General features: G+C 46.7%; 1 protein-coding gene across 1 annotated transcript; it reads left to right on the forward strand.

Moving 5' to 3' along the window:
- Positions 1 to 562: 562 nt before the first annotated feature.
- Positions 563 to 15,669, forward strand: LOC128727866 (lachesin). Its single transcript, XM_053821817.1, has 11 exons — positions 563 to 677; positions 8,419 to 8,525; positions 9,099 to 9,306; positions 10,375 to 10,536; positions 11,096 to 11,224; positions 11,642 to 11,732; positions 12,506 to 12,589; positions 12,708 to 12,817; positions 13,128 to 13,187; positions 13,641 to 13,838; positions 14,340 to 15,669. Exons 1-11 carry the CDS (start codon positions 563 to 565, stop codon positions 14,453 to 14,455), a joined length of 1,380 nt encoding a protein of 459 aa, XP_053677792.1. The 3' UTR covers positions 14,456 to 15,669.
- The last annotated feature ends 1,314 nt before the right edge of the window (positions 15,670 to 16,983 follow it).

The following is a 16,983-nucleotide window of genomic DNA, read 5'->3' on the forward strand; positions in this document are numbered from 1 at the left end:
AACTGAGTGTTCATGGAGGGGTGACAATTTTTGAGCAGAACTTTATTCGCTTTTAAATTGTATGACAAATTGTTTGTTTTTTGGAGGGGAGAATAGATTTTTTTCGAAATGTTTGAAGCGGTAGTAGGCTGAGTAGGCTGAGAGATTCGTGATGCTATTCATTTGTAATATGATCTAATGTATGTAATAGCAACCACAAAATTCATACAAAATTAGGGATAAAAAAAATTGAAGGATAAATCATTAATCATTGTCAAATAATTGTACATACATGTTAAAGTTTCATTTTATCTTTCAAAATGCATTCATCTAAAGTGAAACTACTCGTAGGTTTTCATTCCACAGTATTTTTACAAAAACTTTACTTTATCTTTGTTCATTCCAGCATACCAGTTCGTTCGAGTTACCGGTTACATCGACGCTCCGTAATTAGACATGACATTGGGAAACGACTTCGAGACCGAAGGAACGTGATCGCTGACTCCCAGTGCATGGTTCAGATGAGAACCGGTGACGTTGTGTAACATTCGTACATGTGACTTAGTGACTGAGCGATCGCAAAATGTTAATCCTGCAGACAATTAAGCTAATTGTGCTCGCCCTTAAGCTGCTACCGAAGCGATTCACGCATAGGAATGTGCTGTTTATGATATACTTGGTCACTCTCGTCACACATGGTAAGTTCGTAAAGGTCGCACTCGCAGCGAACTGTCTTCTTTTCCGAACTCCTGCTAAACCCAAAACGCCCCTGCCCGGTTGTTTAATGCGTGTGGGAAAGCACCCAGCTCACTGACCCGTGACGTGAAATCTTCCGTAGCGCGATTTTACCGAAGTGAATGTTCTGTTAAGTCCAATTATTCTGCTGCTGCTGTAATGAATTCAGCACTCTTCAAACCATCTGTTGGAGTTCCGAGTAGCGTTGGTCGTCTTTTGGCCGACGTCACAGCGAGCGAATCAGTGGCAAAAGTTTGTCCGAATTTTGCCCAGTCTACAAAGTTCCATATCGGGCACCATATCTTCGTGCAGACTGACCAAAGCGGTCGAAATCATTTGGCATGGAAGAATTGCGCTTAATGGAACTTCGAGACGGATGGATTTAATTAGATTCTTCCAACATGGTCCTGTTTCTGCGCTGGCCGAGATTATAATCATCCACCTAGCCATCATCATCATTCTCGAGGTCATCACCATTATGGTCAACTTTTGTACCGAGAACATTATGACTGGTTGATTTGGTGTGGTTTTAAATAGAACGATTGAAACATATTTTTTTCTCAATCTTATCAGTTTCTCTGCTAGGGTACTGCCTTAAGATATTTGCTCAAACAATTGTTTCAAAATTGTTATTCTTTTGAGCCAGCTCATAAAGTATACTTCCTTATTGATATATCAATGTTTTATGTAGCACTTTATGAAAGTTCACAACATTCATACACCTTTGAGACAAGGGCCTGTAGGGCATAGATTTTATTCTATCAGCCAAACTTCTACCTCAAGTCTTAAACATGTGATTAAAAATAATTAAGAATCTCATTACGAGGTGCTGTGATGTGAGCGGTGCTGTGCTTACAAACCTAAACACGCGAAAAACTTTGATCTTCAAACAGTGGGAGACTTGAAGAGCATGATTATAAGAAATAAAAAAAACAATTCCAACCCCCAACTAGTACAAGAAAAAGATCCGCAACCAGCGTTCTAAGACAGTAATGAGTTTTGTAAAATTGAAATATCCAAAGCAGTTAGGGTGATTTTTGAAGGACATCATTTAACATCATTTAAGAATATATAACAGAAGTTCATTGAGAATGGTATATATCAAAGATATTATTTATGAAAATAGTTCAGTTGTTATTGTGCAACGTAAAATAGTTGGTTTTTGTTTTTAGAAGAAAAAAAAACAGTTGCTTTTGAACCACCAGTATCAGCTACAGTAGCAACTCTGAGGCTGTGTATTGTTGTGTACAAAAATTCTAAAATAAGCTTACGGTAGGATCAATTGTTGCGCAAACTGACCGAGTTCCTTGGAACGTGCTCGCCTCGAATGCATTGCTTTATCAACTTAATTGCAGTGCAAACTAATGCACTCATTAGCACGACAGGCTCGAGTGGATGGCAGCAGCGAATGGAAAAATGGTAGCAAGCAAAGAGGCACACACCCACACATTCACAAACGAGTGACTCCGAAAACGAAAAGGTGGTAAAAAAAAACGCACAGAAAGCAGCTGGAGGAACCTGGTGGCGAGATGTCTATGAATTACCACTTTTCCGCTTTACGAAACAAAAGCATGTAGGACGTGCAAAACCGATGCCATTGCCGCTGAAGAATGGCAACATTTATTCGCCCTAACGAACCAGCGTACCAAGCGGACGATCTGGGGCTTTTTGCACTCGCAGGTCCTTTCGTGACGAGAGAGAGATAGAGAGAGAGCGGCCCAAAGTGTTCTCACCCGGCGATGGTGGAGGCGCCCGGTGATGGAGGCGCCCGGTGATGGAGGCGCCCAGTGTCCGTCCCAGTGTGGTGTGCGCCACCAAAACGAGCTCGATGCACACGGTCCGAGTCGAGCGAGATAGTGGGAAATATATGAATTCTGGTCGAATGCAAATGCAGAGAGCATAATTTATCTTCCACCGAAGCTGCAAGGTGAAATATGTTTGCCGAAGGACACCGCATCCGAAAAACCCCCGGACGCACTTGTTGGCCGAACGGGTCACCGGTGTTTGCAGCGAGGTTGGCAGATCCGACGTCAAGATCAACGATTAAATCGTTCAAAGGGTGCCCTTCGGTGTGTCTAGGTCTAGGCCGAACGATGGGACTCGATGGGACCGCTTCTATTGGCGCCATCTATCGCATCCATCGCCGGCGTCATCAGGACAGCACGGCGAAGCGAGTGCCGGCGTTTGTGAGGTGAAAATTTTAAGGTAAACACCCCGACCGATCTCTGCCGGGCGCTTTTCCGGTCGTTCGTGTTTCACCGGCGACAAGACACTCCCGGGCGATGTCTGTGTTCTGGCAGCAGTGGCACTGTGGCCGTTGGCAGACTGCCGAACTTTCCGTTCCGGAACTTCCGAGCTGAGAGCCGTCGCTGGAAAACCTGTTTGCTATCACCGCCACAATGATGAAGAGAATATTTAGTATGTACATAAATGCGGCACACAGCACAGCTCCGACATCGGCCATATGTACATGGGCTCCTCTCGGCATCGCTGGTGCAGCCGCTTGTGGTGGTAGTGCCGTTGATTGCAGAATCACTTTTGCCGTTGGAAAGCTTTCGCTTCTGCTCATGCTCGTCCCGCTGTTTTTTGGCAAACTACGACGGCAACCGCGAAACCGTTCACTTTCCCACTTGCGAGGCTGAGGTTTGGCGTGCCGAACGGTTCGCAAAAATTATCACCTCCGTCTTGACGGTGCTGGGCAGGTTCGGGTAGTTTCTTCACCGTGGCATGGCTTTTGACAATTATGAAACTTTCGCCCGAGCGACATGACGGAACGCCGGAATCTTTCGTTTGAAGTGGCTGGACCGCGCTGAAGCGCGTTCGGCACTTCATTAGCGCGATGGCTGTGATCGTTGTGGCGGAAAACGACACCACCGCCCGAAAACAACCCGTTTGTGTGCAAAAAACACCTCCCGGAAGCGTGGGCTGAACATTTATATATTCATGGCAACTGCTTCCGCCGGGCGTCGTGAAGCTTGTGCAGCGTAAATGCAATGCGATAAATACTGCAGTCAACTTTTACAGCTGCCCTTTTGTTGGGTTTCCAGCTTTTCCGGATCGAGATTTTGCCCGCTTTGAAGCAGGGATTTGATGTCCAACTCCGGAATGTCCAAACGACCGATGGCAACCGGAAGCATGTATTCGGTGAATTTCCACAATATTATGCGCCATTTTTCTCCACTTATTTCCGCGCTCAACATTAAAGGATTTTGGGTTCCGAGTACAGCCCGGTCCTGTCGCCGGGAAATGGAACCCATTGCTTGGAAATTTATTTCGGACCAAAGCCTCACGCGACAATCCGTGCGACTCGCAGTGGACGCGCTCCCGAGAATCAATCCCCACGGGGAAGATTAATGTATCGATGGTTAGATTAAATCCATCAATTTAAATGCCAATTAGTCGTGCGCTGGATCCAATTTCAAAGCAACCATTCACTGGTGGGGCCGTGCAAATGGTAACAAGAATTGAAATTCCACCTTAAATGGCAGCTGATTGATATGTGAATTAATTTCGCGATCGGGAAAGAAGCGCATCGTGATCATGGCTAAAATTGGTTTCACCAGGGTGACAGCAGCGAACATCGTTTTGCCGGAAAGCACAATTATTGTACACGCTTTCTAGCTTTCTGTGCAAACGAAATGCAAGATCACGATGCATTTTATTCTTGTTCTGCGAAACGGCGATGCTGAGCGGCCTACTGTGTGTGAATGCGTTGTGTTTCTCTTATGCTCGTAGTAGGCTAATGCAAACAAACAATGGTGCCATAAGCTTCTTTCCTGACGTTTTCTCTCTCTCACTCTTTCACGATCTCATCTCTCTCAATCTCACACACATACACTATTATCAGCCCATTGCGAGAGTATCTTTTTGTGCGTTCTTTTGTTTACTGTTGAATATCTTTCAAGAGCCCGATTGTTTAGCCACCACAATGGCACACTTCAGCGTAACAAGCGACAAAGCGAGAAATAACAGTTGTGGCTTCCACCAGCTTTTCCACCCGTCTGGTTCTTCCCAGCGTAGCAGTAGCGCGAAACTGGAGCCCATTGTTCTTAAGTTTCAGCCGTTTCGAGCGCGCCCCAACGAGACGCGCCGCAAGGACGGTGATGTTTGCGTTTGTTCCCTGTTCCGGTTCGTTCCTGAAGTGTGCCACACAAAAAAGGGCCATCTTCTGTGGAATGTTCATTTTGATGTGCCACGTGCAAGCAAGGTTGAAGCAAGAGGAAGAGAAAAAAAACGCTCAGAAAAGCTCCACCATGGAGGGGTTTCAAGTGCAGCGCTTCAGCTCGTTGCAGTTGCTGCTAATAGGCGTGCGTTTTACGTGGAATCTTTCGCTTGGGTTTCGTCACGTGCTTCCGTTTTTCTTTCACGGGCCTATTTGGAAGCGTGTTTTGTAGCTCACGCTCGCCCATTTGTTGCTTGGAGCGATGTGAAGTATTGATTTCATCGCCCGTGGACTGCTCTAGCATTCAATTTAGAGCTGACGGACGGAACTCGCCGACATCCGGGACGCATGTTTATGCACCGTAAAAGCAATATCAATATTTGGGCTCGACTGGCACTCGTGTACGGTGTACCGACATTCGACACCTCGAACCTGCCAGCCGAGCAGAACAACCCCGAGGCGCCAGGATCTTATCGCAGTGCATAAATCATGCGAGTTTCCACTTTACGAGATGCAATATATTTCCGGCAATCTGACACATCGTGTGTTGTTTATCGGCAGCCTCGGTAAGCCAGCCTTCGGTAATGGAACATTTCTGTCCAATACACACACGCTTTCCTCTCGTTCTCTTTGCCTCTCGCTCTCAAGCTCCGCATCATCTTCGGTTCACAAATTGCGATTCCGCGGCTTAAGCGCATTCGAATAGCCGCCAGTCAATAATCGATTACTTTTGCATAGACATCTGACCTCGTTGCGGCCGTTGCTCGAGCCTTCAATCACCAAACAACAGCGTGCGGGAGCTTTCAAATTCAAAGTCCATCCTAACCAACCCCAGTGACCCAGATTACCATCCCCTTTTTTATTATCATTGAGTGCCTGTCGACATTCCGTGGGCCCTTTCGCGTCGGCATCCGTCTCGGTTCAGGCTCAATCAGCCTCCTTTTGGGGCGCCATCTTTACCGACTCCAGCGAACACCACCACGATGCTTGTGCTTATCTTCGTTCCCATAAATAAGCGCCCAACAATCCGTACACCGTCCCGAGTCCGTCCCAACCGTGCGGCACCTTTGATAATCATTTAAATGTGTAATCCATGTGCGACATGCTCCCGCTCATAATAATGCCCACCGGCAGCAAGCGCCGACAATAATGCATGATTCTCACGTACGGCCCATAAAGAGCAGCTGTTACCGGATTCGCTTTTCGCGCGCATGGAAGCTAAGGAAGCCCAGGACGTGTGAGATAATGCGAGAACCGGATGTCAGATGTATCCCAGGTTCAGACGGTACGGTGGGTACGATTATGATGTTTCGGGAAGGTTAAATGCGCTGGTGAAATTTGGCCAAAATTTCACAATAGGGGTTAAGGAGCTGCTGCGCGAAAGTTAGGCGATTTATCATGCGAACGGGGGCCCAGAAAGTTTTGCGTCCAAAAACTTCGCACGGAACGCAAGGAACGGAAGGATCACCTTGCCGGGTTTGCGCAAGTGGTAGTAATTTGCATGCAGGCCACACGCAATTTTATGCAACCCGCTTTTGTGTGCAAGCTTTAATTTCAGCCTGCCCGCGCTTGGCTCTAAATGTATCCCGCCCGGAGCAATGCATAAATAGATAACAAGCGGATCAAGGCTGGAACTAATTAAAATGAAGCTCGCACCAAAGCCCGCGCCTGGATGCATCGTTGTGCCACAAAGATGTGCACCCAATTATAAGCCTAAGCTATGCTAATGCTCAAGACTCACAGCCAAAGGTTGTGAAAGGCGATCGAAAAACCCTCGGCATGCGCCTTTTATCGGACCGTTTCGTTTCGCCGGTTCGTTTTTCTTCTCTTTTCTACCCGTGTTCACACAAAAAGATTATTTTCATCACGCTGCCGTTGTCGCAAGAGTGAGGCAATAAATTTCAAATCATCCGTGAATGATTCAGCAACGGCTCGTATGAACCACGCACGCAAGTCGTTGCTTTTACGCACGATTTATGTGGCTTTGTTTGGATGCACCGAGAACACGGATTAGCAGCAGGATCTAATTTGAATCTTATCCTGCCGTCGCCAATAAACAAACGCCCGAGGAGAGGCATATTGTTTGAAAGATTAAATTAGCGGCAACATCGGTCCAGTCCGGATCGGCCCAAATATTCAGAAGTACAGAAACAAACGAAAAATAAGTGCCAACTCCCCAGCTCCAGCAGATGAAGTAAAGGGTCGACAGATGGAAAATTGAGCGGGACAGTTGGAACTGCAACGTGAAAATGGGAAAACGCGAAAGAGAAAAAGGAACGCTTGCGAACCCGCCTGTCGGTTTCGGGAGGTGCTGGCGCTTTCGTGGATTTCGTGGGCTTGTCACTGACAGACAGACGAAATGTAGACGGAACGTAATAAAGTAAAAAAAAAAAACCAGACCGGTGTCTCGGTGTGATGGAAAACGGAGCCGAAATGTGTCACGCTTGCCTCATCGGGAACCAACCCCGAGAGTGGATGGATGGGATCCCCGTAGCGAGCTAAAAAGGGATAAAATTATCCTGCAGCATCATGCATTCGTGCTCGAGCTGCAGCCGTTGTTGTGCCCGCCATTTCGGCTGTCTGTTTGCATCGTTTTGTTCGCAGCGTTTCGGTTCCGGGCGAGATAAATGGCGCTCCGTTCGGTGTTCGGTGTCTGATCTGGGGTTGTGCGCGTTTCGGTTGCAATTTCGAATGCAGCCAGTGCTCGCATGGGTCGAGTGGAACCCTCTCGTTCCTGGGGACAGGTGGGCTGTGGGTGTAATATCCCACCACGGGTTTTCTGGAAGGGAACGTCGAGCTGCCCGGTGTTGGGAATCGGAAGCGACAAGAGTGAGGCCAACAAAAAATTACTTTAAATAAATCATTCCCAAAACAGTTGCACTAGTTCGTCTGTCCGTCAGCCGGTCAAGTCGGGTGTGTGTGTGTGGGTGTGTGTGAGTGTGCTCGTACGGAGTTTTCAAACTAGTGCAGTAAACGCTCGATTTCAGCAGTGCCGGGTCGTGCTCTTGAGGCGTAGAAAAAGACATCTTTCGATGCTCCGCTTGACTGCGAAAAAAAAAACGCCCTCCCATTGGTACCCATCGTGGAAAAAGCGGGGAAAGCGAGCAATTTTTATACGCTTTATATCCACGATGCCGGCGTGCACCATCTGCCTGATGGGTAATCTTTTATCGTGTACCCTTCGCATGCCTCACCGATATGTACCTTTCGGTCGGTGGAAGGAAGCATTTTGCGCTCCCTTCGAAGAAAACACACTCGAAAGCGGACCGCAGCTGGTAGGATAGCCAGGACCAAGCGTTATTTTACTGTGTGGAGAAAAAAAAATCAAACAAAACAACACCCAAAGAAAGGAAAAAACAAATGGTGGCCCCTTTCGCCGGTGTTGCCATATAAATATCGATTGGTCCTTTGGGGTGTACGGCGAATGGAATAATTTGGAAACGATCGGTGACCTTCGGCAGATGATGCTGGTTTTTGTGCGATTGTTCGGTGTTTCATCGTTTGATTTTGTTCTCTCTTCTCGTCTGCCTTTGTCTCGACAGTGATGATGGATGAACCGAGATTCGCTCAACCCATTCCGAACGTCACGGTAGCGGTAGGACGCGATGCAAACCTACCCTGTGTTGTGGAGCATCTGGGCACGTACAAGGTAAGTTTATTGATGCGATAACCAGCCGAATGCGATACTTATCCGAGGTGTATCCCTCCGTTCGGTGGAAATATTTACGCCTAAAAACCATACGCGACTGGAAACACGTATATATTCGAATGACGGTGCAGACGACGGGCAAATAAACTAATAGTAAATTCAACTGAAAGCTAAAGCATTATGCGCTTTGCTAAAAGCGAGGTATTACACAAATCAACATCTGTACGGTTTCGGATAAAATCGAACGTTGAAAAGCGCGTTCAAAGAATAGTTGTGTTATAGTATAGTTGTGCTAACAAAAAAAGGGCATCGATACAGCGCGATAGCTCACACTATGGACCGTTGGGGATAGAGCTTATATGCTTAATTACCTGTACCCACAAGCAGGTGAAGTACGTCGAAAACACACTACTCCTACGCAATGCAGAACGATGCACCACAAAACATCGCCCAATCAGCACATCCATTATACTCCCGTTGACTGCGATGGTCCTTTATGATGCGTTCCGTTGAGTTTTTTTGCCCTCTTCTCCGTTGCTTTAATCTACTCTCGCTCTCTCTCTCTCTCAACAGGTCGCGTGGATACACATCGATCGGCAGATGATTTTGACGATACACCGGCACGTAATTTCGCGCATCCCGCGGTACAGCGTGACGTACGATAATTCCAACACCTGGTTGCTGCACGTCAGCCAGGCCCAGCAGGACGATCGGGGCTACTACATGTGCCAAGTGAACACGAACCCCATGATTAGCCAGGTCGGGTACCTGCAAGTAGTCGGTAAGTGTTGTGCCGGAATTTTACGTGCACCACCGTTCGATGCCACCATTCATAATCTAATCCGATTGGGCTTCCGAAAGTGGGGAAAACTTTATCGTACCGCATTCTGGCACCGAGCTCACATCCGGAACCGGGATTGGGCGATGTTTGCTCGATGCGCCAAATACGTCGGCGTGCCGATTACATCTTCCGCAGGATGCTGCCGTTGGTTCTTGCAGCGGGTTTTCCATCGCTTGCACCTGCTGCTGGTGCTTTGGGAAGGGAGAAATTGTATCGTGCAGCTAGCTTTTTGATCGAACTCGAGTGCACTTTAACAGTGGATGGCTTCTTGCAGGGCACTTGTCGATGCACCGATGCAGGCGTATTGCCCAGGGGTAGCGAACGGGAAAATATTGGTTTTGGGTGGAGTGTTGTTCGCTTGCAAACTTCTTTAATAAATTTCAAGTTCACAGGAAAGGAGGAGGAGAAGGAACCAAGCTTGATTCTAGTTTAATATTCATCCCGATTGTGTGTTCACTGAACAGATAATCATTATAATACTTTGTCTGCTTGTACGACGCTTGGGTGTATTGGATTAAGAGCTCAGTGTGTGCTTTGTAACTATAGTCGTAACAAGCGCACAACGATAATATTAATTTTCCTGGTTGTTTAACAATCGTTACAACTTTCTTTCAAGTTTCTTGTTCCTTTACGAGAAATGTTTAGCTTTTCAACAAAATTTTGGTACCTTTTAAAACATGGCAATGACTAATGGAATCGAATTAAAAGCACAAAATAAGAACAGCGAACCGACTATTGCTTTGAGATGTCAGATGATACTACTTTTTTTTCGTAGAATCCACCAGCATCAGCAGCATATCAATTCGAAAAACAAATTCTCCTCGAAAAATTCTCCCGCGAGCCAGAACAAAAACATCTGCCTTTTTTCTTTTTGGTAAAACGTCAAATTTTCAATTGCTTGCTGCTGCCCGTGAAGCATGATCGAATGCCGGAAGCCGGCAAAATGGCTTAACATAATACTGAGTGGCTTTTTTTCTCGCATGCTTTCCCATCCCCTGGTCGTGCCAGTGCCTCCCAACATTCTGGACATCGAGAGCACTCCGTCGTCGGTGGCCGTGCGAGAAAATCAAAATATCAACATGACATGTCGTGCCGATGGATTCCCCACGCCCAAGATCATCTGGCGACGCGAAGACGGCCAAAGCATCACCGTCGAGCGGAAGAAGAAAGGTAAGCCGTCGCTTGTGCGGGTTCTGACGTGGTCCTGTGACCGTGGTGCTTCTGTCTGTCGAATGCAGAGAATCCTTCCCTAAGCCGCTTATCCACCGTACGGAGCGAACATCAAAGCGAACCGCGCCGTGGGAGCAAGATAAATGGGTTTTTGATTGTTTTTACAAGCAGTTTCTGGTGGGGTGACCTTAATCGAACGCCACCGGCAGCCGGCTGCCGGGAATGCGGAGATCGTTTAGCTTTCACGGTCGTGGACAAGGGGACACTCTCGAATCGAACCGGCGAGATCTGAAGCCCGCTTGACGGATAATTTACGCGCGATTGGGTACGTTTACACGTGCCGATCGAGCGATTACTGCGTGGTTTGGGAGTTATCTTGCACCGTTGCACGGGGGAGTTTGTGCGAGTAATGCGAGAAATTCCGTACCATTTTCCACCCACTGTCAGCGTGTTCGCCTCCGTGTGGGTTCCGTGCATGGAAAGGACCGAGAAATGTGCCCTAATCTCTAAATAACTTAATTTCTCTCTCGTCCCGTACTTACGCATCGCACCGGCACAGTGATGGTGTACGACGGTGAAGTCCTTCATCTGACGAAAGTAAGCCGCAACGAAATGGGCGCTTATCTCTGCATCGCCACTAATGGCGTGCCACCGTCGGTGTCTAAGCGGATTATCCTTGATGTGGAGTGTAAGTATGCTTTTATTTATTCATAAGTGTATTAGCAAATTAAATTCATACGCCAAACTTAGGCCATCCTGCCGGCACTGGCAAATGTTTCCGGCGGCTATCGCAGACGGACAAACCGTACGCCTGTGGGCTGACTGTCTCACGTTACAGCGCCATTTTGAGGTGGGACTGGAACTCGCCCATTATCCCAGCGCAGGGACGTAGTGATGTCTTGCTGTAAATGGTTTCACTTAATGCACGCACCGTTGTGTTTGGCGGAAAATTGCATTACCTTTTTGCTTTCACTCCGTCAAGCGTAGCATAGCGTTTTTTCTGTACACGACTGTTGGCAAGATATATAGAAGTGTTTGAAGCAAAAAGTGTAAGCTTTTTTTAACGACGAAATTGAGTGAAATTTTTTGGGCATTATCGTTTCAGTTTCACCGATGATATGGGTACCGAATCAGCTGGTGGGTGCCCCTCTATCGACCGATGTGACCATCGACTGCCACACGGAAGCGCATCCAAGGTGGGTATCGTTCTATGAATCATCTGAAACAAAAAAACTACAATTTTCAATGATCAGCGTAAATACGCACAATTGCATGATAATATTGGATTCAACTCTCGTCTGAGCCTCTCCTTTTCGCCGAATTGACTTGACTGTTCAGTTTAGAACAAAAAATCGAATCAAAGAATGCCTTGACAAAGCAGGCCTTAGACCGTGTACAACAGTTGTTTCGCCACTTGAGATAAGAAAAAGAAGCCTAATTTTAGGAATCGATGATTTCATTCAATTTAGGAGCTATTAACGCTTAGTGGAAAAAAATAAGGTTATCTTACGCATTCAGTTTAACGATTTTCAAGATGAGATTTTACAAATTTCAACGCTTTTTTGACAAATTTGTGAATTTGTTTTTCGAATAATAAAGCACTTTTAAACGCAATCTTTTCTTATATCAATCATTTTATGTTTCCCTATGATCTTAATACGAACAAAAGAGTTCTGAAACACAACTTTTAATTTATATGATTGTGTCATTTCAAACGAAGGGACATTAAATGATATTTAAATTTACCTGTCATGGGTTGTTTTAGGAATAGTATGTATTTAAACACAAAAAAGTATCACATTATTTAATCCTTCAGCACCCTACAACGGCTATCAACAGTTCCATATTCTACCATAAAATTATCTTATCAGTCTTTAAAACACAACACAGATTCAATGAACGATTGACACCGTTTATCGTTGTGCTCGTTGGTTTGAATGTATTCCTCTTTTTTTTTCGATTCCCACAGAGCCATCATCTACTGGGTGTACAACACGGTGATGGTGCTGCCGAGCAAAAAGTACATCATAGATTACAACGAAAACTCCTACCGGTAAGCTCGCCTCCACCGGCAACAGGACACAGCTCCCACCTCCCACTTCCTGGGCGTCGGGCGTTATAATAGGATAATCACTGACTAGCGTAATCGCTGTTGCTTCTCTCGCACACAGGGCGCACATGAAGCTCACCATCAAAGGCTTATCGATGGGCGATTTCGGCAACTATCGCTGCATTTCGAAGAATTCCCTGGGCGAAACGGAGGGCTCCATTCGCGTTTACGGTAGGTCACGTTTGGGTTGAAAAGCGGGGCCTTGAGCAGCCTTGCCGCGGGTAATGTGGCTTTAATGGGGGTTTGGGAACGCTTTAATCACCGATCGAAGTCTTTAGCAGGTAATTTTGAATATTCCCTCGAAGGGTCGAACCATCAGGGGGTCGTTGCGTCGTTTCTGCGGCCTTTCGATCGAAAGCAGCTGCACTTCGGTGGCTGTGGCTTTCTTATTTATGGCGCTGTAGTTTACATTAATTTTTTTCCCCCATCTCTCTCTCGCTATCTCACTCCCTCTCTGTTTCTTTTGCTCATTTTTTCTCAGAAATTCCGCTGCCGTCAACGCCGTCGAAACAAATTACTCACGTGGTGGAACCCAAGGAACGTAAGTAGATTGAATTAAGTGCTTGGTGGTAGTTGGGATAAGACGCACCCCGGCACCACCAGGACCTTCTCGCGGTGCTCACACCTTCCCCACCCCCACTTGCATTAGCCGCTGCGCTGAAGTACAATCAATTTTTTATGCACACTTCGTTTGATTTCGTTTCGTGTATTTTTCAACACCCTTGGCAGCCAGCGAAAAAAGGACCTCTTTTTTCTTGCGCTCGTTCCCTCGTTCCTGACAGAAGTGTGTGTTTCTCCCTCGTCCCCCCATTTTTCCATCTCTCTATCTCTCGCCCTATTCAACAACCACTAGCTCCAGGTTCATCACCCACCAGCAATGGGGGTGTATTAATTTGGGCGCACTTTCAACTCGGAGTTTTTCGTTTCTTTTTTCCTTTCGCTGTGTTTCGCCTGTCCCTTCATATTCTTCTCCGTTCTTCTCGCACGTTCGCAGCGGTCCCGGCCGTCGTGTCACGTAATGAAACCATTAAGGTCGCCAGCCAACCTGAGGTCCTGTTTCCGATGAAGAACGACGAAGGCTACGCGCAGCGCTCACCGAACGGGATCCCTTTCGAGCGCAAGGGTTCGCTTGCCATCGGCCAAAGTTTCTCCTACACCGACATGCCACCGAAGGAGTTCGGTGTATCTAATGGTAAAGTGTTTGTTGACTTGACGCTGCCAACTTTCCCGCCCCCGACTGTATGTGTGTCTGCGTGTGTGTGTGTGTGTGTGTGTGGGGGTGTGCAGTTTTTCGTCCTTTCGTTCCCACGGCGCGGTCGAGCGTTTCTTTTTTTGCGTTCATGTTCCTTGTTCCAGCGCACGCTCTTGGTTTGGCTCTTTTTTCCACCTACCCTACGGCAAGGATCGCGTTTGTTTTTCTAGGGTCCTTGTGGACGGTTCAAGTTTTTCGTTGGTTTATTAGTTTTTTATAATTTTGCTTCCACTTTTCTTTTTTTTTTGGCGTGTGTTTGCTTTTGTTCTTTAAAACATAAAATGAGCCGCTCGTATGCTCCCGCTTCAGACACCGAACCGTGATAAAAACCCTCTCACCCACACACACACGGACAAAAGCTCCCTCTTACCTTGATCCTCGGTTCTGCGAAATGGCCAACGGTTGCATCCCACTGATGGTGACTCGTTCCCTTGATTGCAGATGCGCGCAGTAGCTTCGAACGCGTGTCGCTGCTATCGCTAACGACGAGTGCGGTTCCATCGACGCTGCTGATAGTGCTGTATCGTCGTGGTGCCGCAAGCTGGCTGGTTTTGTAATTTGCATCTCCCGTGCCACCGCCATCATCATCATCAGCATTCTCCTCCCAAAAACTCCACCCACACAATCGCCCACGGTGGCGAGTAGGGTGGAACGGTGCTGTCGCGCCATATCATATGTTGGTTGCTCATATCACTCCGCCCGCGGAGCACACATATCCTTCGGTGCACAGGCGAGTTTCGGGACGGCACCGGGGCATTCGGCTTTTGTACCATAAAATGCAATCCAAAATGTGCTGCTTTGAGGTTGAGCGGGTGCTGGTCAGCTAAAACAATAATACTCAGCTCCGAATGGTTCGGGATCGTGCGTTACGTTTCGATTAGTTTCGATTGTTCTGTTCTGTCGGCGAAGGAAACATGAAAACCTAAACGAAGCAACACACAGAAAAGGCTAGCGTTTGTTAGGCGCAACGTGTCGCTAGAATTGAAACGCTTCCGTTACGAATCATCTCTTCGCTTCACGCAGTTTTGTAAACTATTTCCGAGCCCCGTTTCTGTTGTGTTGACGAAGGTGCTGCTGCCCTTTACGCTGCAGAGTACCGTTCCAGGCAATAGTAAATAATGTAGGAGTACGTTGTATCATAGCGAAATGGCTTAACTCTTGGTCGAGTTTGTTAACTAGAGCGCTGGAAAAGCGCGTGCGAAGGTAGTAGCGAGAAGCCGGGCGTTGGAAGCGCGAACGAGAAGCGTCGAAGAAAGTATGCTGCAAAACCACAAAACACAACAACAAAAAAAATCCGTAATACAAACATAATACGATTATTAAAGTGAGTGCGTTATCGCTGAGGAGAAGTAAATCGAGGATTGAGGAACGCCTGCGGAAAGTAAGTAAAACAAAGGCACGGAAAAGATCAAACCAGAAGGAAAATCGCGCGGGCGTATGCGTGTGTGGGTGTGTATGCGTGTATGTACATATTTTAGCCTCACTAAATAGCTGTGCGTGGGTCCATGGAGCAAAACTCCAACGGGTCCATGTCGAATTGAAACACAAATCCACTAGCGAAACACAATACAAAAAGAAGAAAAAAAAAACCCTTCTAGATTCGAGCGAGACTAGCACCGTGTAATTATCTGCTGCATAGGCGTATTGCGTATTGTTAGGTTATTTGTTGTTTTAACATTTTCGGTCAACTTAGCTGAAGCACTCACCAGACAGAACGACGGACGCGCGAAGCGATTGCGGATTACTTAGAAATATATTTGACATAATAAAATACTCCTGTTTTGTTGGTGCATTTTTTTATCGGCGAGCATACATTTTATTTATCTTTTTTTTTTCTGCTGCGATATCGAGACACTCCCTCCCATATCACGTTCGTTGCGTTCGTTATGGTAAGTAAACCACGCCGAGAAAGGATCCGGCTGACGTCCTTTTCGTATGCTGTGGCGCAAAATGCAATCAATGGCATTCGCTTAAAGCGCTGATGCTACAAATATTAAATGCTGATCACCCGCCGGCAAATGATTGCTGCAGCGGGCGCACTTCAGATGCAAATTAATAACATAAAAATTGATAAAAAGCAAGCGCAAACCGGAGCGCAATCGCCACCCAAGCACCTAAAGGAAACAATGCAACGGGTCGGAAAATTGAATGGAAAGCGGACCGGCGAAAAGAACGGCCCGGCGACACCCGGGAGCATTGGAAAGGATGCCAGGATCGCTCCAAGAAACAGGTGCGAAGTGAAACGAGTTTTTCAAGGTTCGTTTCATCTCAAGTGAAAGTTTTCCTTCGCAAAATGGAACCACATCGGGCGCCCGTTCTTTCGGTTCGCAGTCGCAAAAGGTTTGCCTCGTGTGGGAAACCAACCATGAACGAATGCGAGTGTCTTGTATTTTTGTGCTAGTGCTGTTTTCTTTTGTTGGTGTATCTTTTCGGTGGCAGTTTGCATGGGAAGAGCATTTGCAAAAAGCATTTTCGTGTCGTTTTCGCCTTCACCTTCAGGCGGCTTCACGCGAGTGGCGTTAGATGCCGAACGATACGTATCGATGAGGTTGCAAGCTTTAATGCTGTCTAGGCCGGTCCCAAAATGTAAGCATCAGATGCACTTTGATTGCTTATTGATTGGTTATTGATTGCCGCACTCGGTTACATGCTAATGCCCGAGAATGTGCACATTTTAGCCTCTCAAGTGGTGGGAATTGTCCACACTTAAGCCTGACGAAAAAATCAATAACCATCAGCACATTATGAGATTTTAATTGCCTAAACCTTACCCTTTTGCGAACCGACGAAAAGCGTTCCCCGTAGCGGAAACTGTTCGCAAAAGATATGTGGCGATTTTATCTTCCCACCCATTTGCAGGTAAAACTTAAAATTAAATGTTTGCCCGGTATCAACATCAGTCTGGGGCGTGTGCTTTAGTGTGGAAAGTTAGGTGGAAAACATTTTTATTCTCTTCTCTATTTTTTTTTTGTTTTGGCAAAAAACTTTCACACAGCCTCCCATTCAGCCCCACCCAGTGTCAGTTCTTTTCCCACCCCCAAACGAGCTGCGGTGGTAAAGTGCTTCTCATCCATTCCAGGCCAAA

Source organism: Anopheles nili, chromosome 3 (assembly GCF_943737925.1).
Source record: "Anopheles nili chromosome 3, idAnoNiliSN_F5_01, whole genome shotgun sequence".
Classification (NCBI taxonomy): domain Eukaryota; kingdom Metazoa; phylum Arthropoda; class Insecta; order Diptera; family Culicidae; genus Anopheles; species Anopheles nili.

Coding starts and splice junctions, on each gene's coding strand:
- LOC128727866 (XM_053821817.1), top strand. CDS start 563: ATGTTAATCCTGCAGACAATTAAGCTAATTGTGCTCGCCCTTAAGCTG. Junction 11,733..12,505: donor CACACGGAAGCGCATCCAAG/GTGGGTATCGTT, acceptor CGATTCCCACAG/AGCCATCATCTACTGGGTGT. Junction 13,839..14,339: donor GGAGTTCGGTGTATCTAATG/GTAAAGTGTTTG, acceptor CCTTGATTGCAG/ATGCGCGCAGTAGCTTCGAA.